The sequence below is a fragment of the Cyanistes caeruleus genome, chromosome 6, assembly GCF_971803275.1.
Source record: "Cyanistes caeruleus chromosome 6, bCyaCae1.hap1.1, whole genome shotgun sequence".
Classification (NCBI taxonomy): domain Eukaryota; kingdom Metazoa; phylum Chordata; class Aves; order Passeriformes; family Paridae; genus Cyanistes; species Cyanistes caeruleus.
The window spans coordinates 5,610,834-5,621,367 of record NC_141706.1 but is presented as its reverse complement, the minus strand read 5'-3'; the positions used below and the strand labels follow the sequence as shown (position 1 = coordinate 5,621,367).

At 49.6% G+C, this 10,534-nt stretch overlaps 1 protein-coding gene across 3 annotated transcripts; it reads right to left on the bottom strand.

Annotated features, from left to right (window-relative positions):
• Positions 1–1,774: 1,774 nt before the first annotated feature.
• Positions 1,775–10,324, bottom strand: RAD51 (RAD51 recombinase). Of its 3 annotated transcripts, none has more exons than XM_086895047.1 (10): positions 9,991–10,324; positions 8,330–8,439; positions 7,788–7,925; positions 7,270–7,387; positions 6,620–6,711; positions 5,859–5,953; positions 4,902–5,015; positions 4,447–4,576; positions 3,016–3,137; positions 1,775–2,743 (listed from the first exon to the last, which is right to left on the bottom strand). In XM_086895047.1, the coding sequence occupies exons 2-10, from the start codon at positions 8,414–8,416 to the stop codon at positions 2,620–2,622; spliced, it is 1,020 nt and encodes a 339-aa protein (XP_086751173.1). In that variant the 5' UTR covers positions 8,417–8,439; positions 9,991–10,324; the 3' UTR covers positions 1,775–2,619. The 3 variants fall into 3 exon arrangements, with proteins under 3 accessions (XP_086751173.1, XP_086751172.1, XP_086751174.1); XM_086895046.1 differs by lacking the exon at positions 9,991–10,324 and adding an exon at positions 9,346–9,419; XM_086895048.1 differs by lacking the exon at positions 9,991–10,324 and adding an exon at positions 9,196–9,343.
• Between the last annotated feature and the right edge of the window lie 210 nt (positions 10,325–10,534).

Here is a 10,534-nt window from a genome sequence, read left to right as displayed (position 1 = left end):
ACCTTGAGGGATAAAACTTGGAATAATTTTAGAAGTGTTTTGGAGAAGATATCTGATATAATTTGTAGGGGACAAAATGAACATTAAGTGGATGAGACAGACAAAACCTGTGTGGTTCTCACTTTTAAAAATAGGTAATACATAGATGACAAAAAGCTGGTTGCTGGGATTGGTAATTCCATACATTTGGCTGCTGAAATTTCCCAGCCCAGGGGCTTTGGTTGACAGGGCAGCACAAAGATTGTTCTGTGTGGTGCCCAGATTTGGGGTTCAGCTTTGCTAGTTAAGATGAATTATAGCTATAGCCCTGAATTCCCTGCTGAACTCTTGCTGGAATAACCTTACAGTGCCTCGTGCAGCATGGATATTCCCATGCAGAGCTGCCTGTTTAACACCAGCTGGGCCAGGAACCAGCAGAAATTCCAAGGAAGCTCAGTGGAGACAGGGACAGGTTTATATTCCATAGAATTTGCTATTTCTAATCCTCATCCCCCAGCCCAATGTCTCTGGGGGGCACCTGACAGAGTTTCCTGGAATTCAGCAGATTCCACCCCCCTGAGCACGGGCTCCAGTTGATGTTTTAAAGCAGGAGGTGGTGGCCAGACGCGCTCCCGGCCCGTGCTGAGGCAGCCCCTGTGCCCACAGGAGAACATCTCTCCCTGCAGAAGCTGAGTTCATTCCAGAGTCTCGGGAGTGGCCTCTGGAAGTCCTTTTCCCTGAGGAAAGCGATGCAGATCCCTGCCTTCAAGGCACCTGCAGTGCAGCCCACCTGTGAAAGCTTTCTATTGGTTCTGCAGTTCCAGCTGGCTCCCTGAAAATTCCCAAACGTAATCCAAACAAATTTGTCTGACTGTAACCTGTTATTTTAGGGCATCTCCGAGGGCATTGCTTGGGATTTAATTTCTGTGAGGGAAATTCCCTTGGCTGTAACACTGCTGATGGAGGATGTCCCCAAGCTGGAAGGGAAGGGATTGGGGGTGGCTGGGACAGACCTGGTGGGTGTGGGCCCTCCCTACTCCCCCCTGGCCTCCCTCCTGAGGAGGAGGCCCTCCCTGACCCCCAGCCTGGTACCCACAACACCAGAGGAATCTTTTTGGAACTTTTTATTCAGTGTAGGCAGATAATTCCCATAGAGAAACCCCAAAAATAAACGATATGGGGTCGGGAAAGGCAGTGTTCTGCTTTAAATTAAAATGAATTGGGGAAAAATAAATCTGTGGAACAGCTCACTCACCCTACTGGACCAGGTTCTGTGTGATCAGCTGTGATTCCTGCTGTTCACATGGGATTTGCAGCCTGTAAGACTCCAATGAAATGCCAGGTTCTGAGCACAAGAGAACATAATGGGAAATCTCTCTGGATCAGGCAGTGTACCAAGGGTCTGGCAGTGCCCAGCTTTCCTGGCTGTAATTTGGGGGGGTCCCAGCACAGCCCCCCCCAGCACATCCTGCTGCTTCCTTGAGTCTCCTTTAACCAGGATCCTTTTTTGGGGTGGGGGCACCCAAACCCAGCAGAACTGGCTTTAATCAGTTTTGGGGGAATCTCCCCTCTCCCCTCCTCACCCAATTCCCACTGCCAAAACCCAGCCTGAGGCTCAGCTCCCCATCCCGCCAATCTCTCCAAGGAACTGCACTTGAATTTCCCAATCTAGCAGGGTAGGAGTGCTGTTCTCCTCACTTTGTATCTTAATTGCAGTAACTGCTTAAGAAATAATTAAAATAAATTAAAAGAACAAAGAGACAATAAAGAAGAATTGCCAGCTCCAACCAAGGGGTGCTCAAGCAGCTTCTCAATGATTTGCTTTAATTAACCAATGTAAATGAACCAATTAAGATCACATCAACCCATTATTCTTTTTAATCGAGTTCTAGAGAAAAACTGCAGAATAGAAAAGAACCTTTTTAACCCCCAAAGCTCTTCTAGGAGACCCACAGGGCAGGGCTGCACTGCACCCCCAAACAGAGAATTGGGAGAAAAAACAAACCCAGACTGAGATTCCTGGGAGATTGGTGCAGCTTCTGCCAGCCAGAACACACACACCTGTAAATCCCAGGAACCTGGGACATCATCAATATCCACAGGGGACTTTTTTACTAAAAGCAGATTTCCACAGAGAACTAATGAAATACAGAAAATTAAATGGAAATGTAAAGGAACAGCTCCCTCGAGCCAGGAGGTTGCAGCATCCAAAGAAAATGAATAGAAAGGTTATGGATTGGGACCACCACCAATCCCAAATTCCTCATGTAGAATACCACTCTTTTTTGGTTTATAAATCACTTTTTAGTGGACAAACCCTTCAGTTTTGCTTCCAATTCACCAAGTTCCCAGCTGTGGCCAAAACTGCTGCACCATGTGCTGGTGGGATCCAGGGAAACACACAGGGTATGGTCCTCTGGGAATGTTGCTGAGGAAGCACAGGGACCTCAGCTGTGCCTGCAGCCCAGAGGGAGATCTCTTCCCAACAGCTCCGGCTGTGCTCGGTGTGTCCCGATGGTTCCCACACTGACACACCACAGCTTCCTCTGCCCGCTGCCTTGGGAAGTATCCCTAAGGTGCCACCAGGAACGGAGCCTCTTACAGACACAGTCTTGGGATCCAGGGGAAGAGAAGGAGTTTTCAGTCTTTAGCATCTCCCACTCCGTCGGCATTGATAGCAAACATGGCTTCAGCCTCGGGAAGACACGGAGAGTCATAGATTTTACAGATCCTGGTCTCACCTCGGCCTTTCCGCAGGTACAGCCTGACAGGGAGAGGGAAGGAAACAGGTCAGGATGGACAGCCTGCTCCCAGGAAATCATCCTAATCTGCTCCCAGAAAATCATCCTAATCCATAAAGGAGTAAACAGAGCTGTAGGAACTTCCTGAGATGGTCATTTCCCTGCAGACTGAGGGTCCAGAGTGGTGCTGAACTGAAGCACAGACTATGGAAACCCCGGAAGTAAAAGCTACTCGGCCAATTCCATAAAACATTCCCAACCCAGGCTCCTGGGATACGACCAACTCTTGTCTCACCTGGTGGTGGAAGCATGAGCGATGATATTGCCTCCAATGGGCTTTTTGGGATCTGCAGCAAACATGGCAGCTCCATCCACCTGTGCCACCACCTGGTTTGTGATGACGACAGCCACTCCAAACTGCAGGAGAAACGGCCCAAAGCCAATTATTTCTCACAATCGGAACAGAAAAGCAGGGAAAAGAACACAGGAGCACTCCTGGTGTCCGTAACTGTGGGATCCAGCCTCTCCAAACCAATGGGAGCAGAGGTGGAGACAAAGCCCTTGGGACCAAACTGCTGGGGTTTGTAAGAAAACTGCTGAGTTTTACTTTGGCAATCATATTGGGTTTGTATGGCCAGGATTTGGTAGCAGGGGGCACAGAGATGGCTTCTGTGAGAAGCTGCTGGAAGCTTCCACCATGTCTGGCAGAGCCAATCCCAGGATGGCTCCAAAAGGGACATGCTGCTGGCCAAGGCTGGGCCAATTAGAAATGGTGGCAGTGCCTCTGTAATAACAGATGTAAGAAAAAATCAAAACAAAACTTGTGGTGCAGCTTCAATTCCAGCTGGAAAAGAGTAGGAGTGAGAATATGAGGAGAACAAGATGCAGACACCAAGGGCAGTGAAGAAGGAGGGGGAGGAGGTGCTCCAGGCACCAGAGTTGAGATTCCTCTTCAGGGCGTGGTAAGGACTGTGGTGAGGACCATGGTGATCCTCCCTGCAGCCCATGGGGATTCACAGGGGATGCAGAGATCCACTGGCAGCCCATGGAGGAGCCCTATGCTGGAACGGGTGGATGCCTGGAGGAGGATCCAGAGGGAGATCCAGTGGAGAGAGGGGCCCTGTGTCCAGTCTGGAGCAGCCTGTCCTTGAAGGACTGACCCCGTGGAAGAGTGACCCACACTGCAGCAGCTCGAGGGGCACTGTTGCCTGTGGGATGGACTCAGATTGCAGCAGTTCACAGGGAGCTGCTGCTTGTGAGACAGAGCCACATTGGAGAAGTTTGTGGAGAACTGTCTCCTATGGGAGGGACCCCGTGGTGCAGCAGGGGAAGGACTCTTCTCCCTCAGCAGTGGGAGAAGCCTTGGGTGGATGAACTGACCAAACCCCCCCATTCCCATCTCACTGTGCCACTGGCACAGGAGGTAGAGCTGAGAAAGAGGGAGAAGTGGGGGCAAAATGTTTTTAAGAGCTTATTTGACTTCTCATTATCCTGCTCTGAGTTTGTTAGTAATGAAGTCACTTCAAATCTCTAAGCTGAGCCTGTTTTTCCCTTGATGGTAATTGGTGAGTGTTGTCTCCCCATCCTTACCTCAACTCAACTCACAACTCTCCATTACATTTTCTCTCTTCTGTCCAATTGCAGAGGAGGGTGAGTGAGTGGCATTCATGGGTGCCTGATGTTTGGCCAGCATCAACCCACTACACAAAGCCCAGCCAATGCTCACCTCGTCCGCCAGGCGCAGCAGCATCCGCAGGAACCTGGCCAGGTGCATCTGCCTGGCGGAGAGCTCCCCCCTTCCCGAGTAATCCGTGCGGTACAGGGCTGTGGCACTGTCCACGATCAGCAGCGCGTACCTGGGAAAGGGCAGGCAGGGCTCTAAGTCTCAGTTCCAATCCCAAGCTGCCTGCACAGCTCTCCTGGGAGCTTGGAAATCATCAGTACTGTTTCTAACCACAGTTCTAAACTAAGCTTCCAAGTCGCTCCTCAGGCTGGCACTGAGGAACCATGAATTCCCTGTGTTTGTACAGCCACATCAGCTGGAGCCAGTTGCTGGCACCCAGAATTCCAGCAGCAAGAGGTGCTGCTGACACCTGATTGCCCATGGAGCCAGCTGGATCCTGGGAGAAGCCAAAAGCTAATCCAATGTGTAAACAAAATCCATTAAATCAGTGTAATTACCGTGATTCAGCCATCATGGCCGAAGCCTGGTACAGCAGCTGCGTCTGGTGGTCGGTGTTAAAGCCCCGAGCATAGGCCACGTTGTCCAGGACATCGCTGCCAGACAGGCCATACCTGCAAAATCAGGGAAAATAAAGGGATGGACCTTGAGTGACAACTTCATCCACAGCAGTTAGCCAGGAGCTTTGCCAAAAGACTGGAAGAAAAACTCACGTCCCCAGCAGAGATAAAAACTGAGGGAAAAATGCAGCCCATGGTGATGAAAAGAGAACGAAATGACCGGAACCATTAGAAGTGGATAAGAGGAAATGGCCTCAGGTGATACCAGGGAAGGTTCAGGCTGGATATTGAGAAGTCTCTTAGAGGAAAGGCTGTCCAGCCCCGGCACAGCTGCCCAGGACAGTGGTGGAGGCCCCATCCCTGGAGGGATTTAAAGCCATGTGGATGTGGCACCTGGGGACATGGGACAGTGGTGGCCTCAGCAGCACCGGGGAGCGGTTTGGCACAGGGATCTCCCAGGACTCCTCCAACCTGAACCATTCCATGATTCCAAGGACTCTACACAGCCAGCACAGACACACCTGTGCCTGCTGCAAACATCCTTTCACTTCCTCTCCTTCGCTTGGCTGCCAAATATTCCCTGGCGACAGGGAACATGGGAGCAGTCCTTGCTGCAGGAGGAGCAGGATTAGATCAAATTCTCTTCAGAAAGAGCAAACAGGATCTGTCCTGTCCCCAGCTGCTCAGGAAGCTCCCAGTAGCAAAAGAGAGGGAAATCACCTCGTGCCAAGGGACAATGACACGAGAGCTGTGGGGGGAGAGTGGCAGGGACAGGAGAGGAATGGCAACACCAGAGCTTTCCAAAGGGAACACCTGCCAAATCAACCTCTAGGACCTGTGGAAAATGTTTTCCAAATGAGTTGTGAGTCCATCTATTCCTGTCTTCCACTCACAGACCTTTCAGCCACGGCCAGGAGCCGCTCTGGACGGAAGGTCCCCTCCGTGTCGATGTACATGGCTTTTCCCTCACCGCCCCCACGGTCTATGGGGAGCTGAAGGAGAAAGAAAGGAATAAAGCATCCATAAATATAGCAGATATTGCCACATGCCCTCATTAAGCTCATACAATAAATAACATCCCAAGTTATTGTGACTGCAGTCCCATTTAGCTGGGAAAAGTGAGAGGAAAGATCCCTGGTCCCCATCGCTGACACCTTCCTTTTGTAGTAGTTGTCACCCTGGAGTGCCAGGACAAGGGGGAATGGCTTCCCACTAACACAGGGCACGGATAAATGGGATATTGGGAAGAAATTCTTCCCTGGGAGAGTGCTGAGGCCCTGGCACAGGCTGCCCAGTGAAGCTGTGCCTGCCCCTGTATCCCTGGAAGTGTCCAAGGCCAGGATGGATGGGGCTTGGAGCAAGCTGGGATACTGGAAGGTGTCCCTGCCCATGGAACTGGATGAGCTTTAAGGTCCCTTCCCACCCAAACCATTCCAGTATTCCATGACTCCACACAAGACGACAGGTGCCCAGCTTTGATCTGGGAAGTTTAGGGAGTCAACTGAATGATCAAATTAAATCCAAGCCTCTAATATTTTAGGAAATAGCAACCTCTAGACAGTAATAACAAATAGAAAGTCAAAGAAAGTGCCCAAATTAGCAAATATCCCAAGGCTGTGGGGTCTGAATATTGGATTGTAATGAGGTGAACCCCCCACCTGACAGGTGACGGCCAACGTGTGACACAGCTGCGTCTTCCCAGTACGGAATTCCCCGAATAATTCTGTTATGGACCCTGTTTCTATTCCTCCTGAAGGGAAAACAACAATAATAATTATTAATAAAACTTAAAAGGTCACACGCTGCGTGTATGATCTATGTATCTATGGATCTATCTCGCATATAAAACATTACATTTACAGAGACTCAGTTAAACACTGAATTTGGCTGAAAGTTGCAAAACTAAGAGGGAAAACTGCTTGTCATCATAAGGTTTGCTCATGCTGTGGTTAGGAAGTTTGTGGGTATTTTTGAAGATGCTGTAGAGTTGAAATTACTTGTTTTCATTTTTGGATTACCAGAGGAATGGGGAGATGATGATACCTGGTTTTGTTTTCCCTAAATGAATCATGGACTTAAATAAACCAGAAACATCCAAAAACGGACCACTCTGGGTCTTGCACCATGACTGAAAGGACTAAAAGGTATTTCTGCAGCTTCTAAAATAAAAGCAATTATTCAAGAGCAGTCCTAGAGGTTCATCCAACCAGGACTTGCCTTACCTGGTTCTGTGCAAGGATCCCACCATGGGAAAACCCCACCCCAATAACTGAGGTTAAGCAGGAAAGAGAAATAATAAAATGCTGACCTTGAAGCAGCTTATCCAGCTCTTTGGAGCCAGTGGTGATCTGGATGATCTCCGACCGCCGCTGGTGGAATTCTGTGGCCGTGGTGAAGCCCATGGGAACCAGTTTGGCTGCCTCAGCCTGAGGGAAAACCCAAGCAAGCAGTGCCAGGGAAGTTCATGCTGTTTGTTAATCCCCCAGTAATTAATATTTCCTGCCTTGTGAAGAGGTGTCTGTATCATTCCATGCACATTTCACAGACCTTGCACTAGTTGGTGCCTCTGAAAAGAACTGAAATTCTGCTCCAAGAAAAAGCTCCAACATCCCTTTTTTTGTGTTTTATGGAAATATCCTCCCCTTGTCCCCCACCTGCTCAGTTCAGTCCTGTTCTGGTTGTTTTGTCTTTTCTCATCACAAGTCATGTCACACCTCTAATCACCCTTACTGCCCTTTGGAAACCTTCCAAATTCACCACAATGCTTTCAGCCAGCAGAAATCAACCTGTGGAATATCTCAGGTTAAAGTTCCAGAACATCCTTACCAAGATTTTGTCGGCTTTGGCTTCGCTGATGCCTTTAATGTTCAGCAGCTCCTTCTTCGGTGCATAAGCCACAGCCTCCACTGTGTGAAATCCAGCTTCTTCCAGCTTCTTCACATCATTGGCATTTATGCCACATTGCTGGGAGGGAGGAAAAATGTCACATGTTGGTATTTTTGGGTATTTCTTGGTTTTTTGTTTGTTTGTTTTTTTTTTTTACCAGAACACGAGTAAGAATTTAGCAACAGCGTTTTCAGTTTCACCTTGCTTTAAAATAAAAAGGTGTCGGTTGGATATTAATAAAGAATTCTTCCCTGTGGAGGTGGTGAAGCCCTGGTGGAGAGCCTGGAAATGCTCAAGTCCAGGATGGATGGGGTTTGGAGCAAGCTGGGATAGTGAAAGGTGTCCCTGCCCATGGCAGGGGATGGAATGGGATGAGCTTTTAAGATTCCTTCCAAACCAAACCATCAAAGGATTCCATTTTAGGAAAAAGAGCAGCAAGTCTATCTATGGAAAACTTCCTCCAGAGGTAATGCCTTACCTACCTCCAACCTGGATATGAGCTGTGGCCCAAAGCTTTCCTCCTCTGCTGATGTGTCTGCGCTGGCCTCGAGCTGCATCTGCATGGCCATGGCAGCGAGGGACCAGGATACCCCTGGAAGGAACCGAACATTTCAGCGTTCCCTTTCAGCAATATGTTATGTGGTCACATGAATCAGAATCATGGAGTTATTAAAGCTGGAAAAGCCCTCTGAACTGGCCCCTGATTCTGGGGTTGGGCTGTGCCCCAGACCATGCCCTCAGGACTGCCACAAACACCTTGGAAAAGGTTGGAAGACCCTGCAGAGGACCTGTACCACCCCTGGGACTGCTGAACAGGATGGCAAGCAGGAGCTGTCATGGATAGGATACTGATAGATACAAGGGAATTCACACACTTTGGATATAAGATACAATTTGAATATTATAATGACAGGACAAGGGGGAATGGATTCAAACTGACAGAGGGGAAATATACATTGAATACTGGGAAGAAATTCTTTCCTATGAGGGTGCTGAGGCTTTGGCACAGAGAAGATGGGTCCCCGGATCCTTCTGAGATCCCTGGAGATGACCAAGGCCAGGCTGGACGGGGCTTGGAGCAAGCTGGCATAGTGAAAGGTTTCTCTGTCCATGGCAGAGGGTGGGACTTAAAAGCCAATCCAGCATTCCACGATCCCAAATTTAACGGGGGCCCGGCCAGCAGCACCTCCCAAGTACGATCTGGAACTCCTCGGATTCCCCATGCCGTGTGCCCCCCCATTTTTGCTCAACTCCAGCCCTTTCTTTAACGCCCCTCACGGCTCCCCCACAGGTGACGGCCTTCCCACCCCTCCCCCGCCCTTCAGACTCCCGCGGCCGCTCCCCGCACCGGGGAGACGACGGGGGAGCACCAAGAGGATTGGGGGGGGGGGGGGGGGTCCTGTGTCCCCCGGTCCGTCCAGCCCGCCTCAGCCCATGCCCGTCCCTGCTCCCGTCCCTGCTCCCGTCCCTGTCCCTTGTCCCCGTGTCCGTCCCTCACCGCCGCCCCGCTCCGGCCGTTCGGACGCTCCCGCCGCCGCCTCACGTGACCCCGCGCGCCCGCCCGCGCAGGCGCCGCCCCGCCCCCGGCGGCGCCTTAAAGGGGAGCGCGGGAAGCGGCACCGGGTGTGGGACGGGGACACGGAACGGGAACGGGGACACGGAACGGGGACACGGAACGGGAACGGGGACACGGACCGCAGCCCCGGGGCACTGCGGCCTTCCTTTCTGACTCCCTTTCCTTCCTCTCTCCTTCTTGTCTTACTTTTGTTTTGTTTTCCCATTTTTCTTACCCTCCGCCCTTCTTTTTATTTTCCTCCTCTCTCCCCTTTTTTTTTCCCCCCTTTTTTCTTTTCCCTCCTTTCCTCTTCCCACCCTCGCTTTTTCTTCTCCTTCCCCGCTCTTTCCCTTTTGCCTCTCTCTCCTTTCCACTATTTTTCTTCACTTATTTAATCTTTTTTTCCTTTTCCCTCTTGAAGCGCAGCCCTGTGCCCCCATAAATCCGTCAGCCCATGCAATTCCTGAGCAGTAACAATTCCTCAGCCAGAACCCAAGCACGAGTAGCTGGAGATCAGGACACATCTAGAGCAGAAGTTGGAATTCCTCACTGGAATTGCATCCCTTGGATTTGATGGAATCCCTTTACCTTGAGGCCTTGCTGTACGCAGACTGGAGCCGCTGATTCTTTGCACATGGAAGTGAAGTTTTCCATGATTTTTTTAAAGCTGGATAATGGAATAATTTCTGCCCAAGCTCCTTTTTTCACTACTACAAATGTGTGGCTTCACCTGCTACTTTGATTCAATATTCAGAGCAATATAGTAAACTCCACCAAAAACTCACTTGAGTCTTTACAGTGATTGACGCTTTAGTGTGCAAATCCACTGAAAGAAAAGAAAACCAGCTTAAAAAGAGGTGATAATGCTCCTGGAAACCTGCCACAGCACTCTCTGCTAGTTAGTGATGCACAGGAGAATGGCCTGGGGAAATTCAAAATTCCAGCTATAGTATCTAAATTGAGAATGATTTGGGTGCTATCTTCCTAATTAAAATACAATAAATTCTTGTGAAAAGCCAGGATATAGAATACTAGCATTAGCAAAGGCAAGGAAAAAAAATCATATTATGAAAAGTCTTCCCAAGTATTTAACATAATTATTTCAATATTTTGGATTTAATTTAGTATTGAA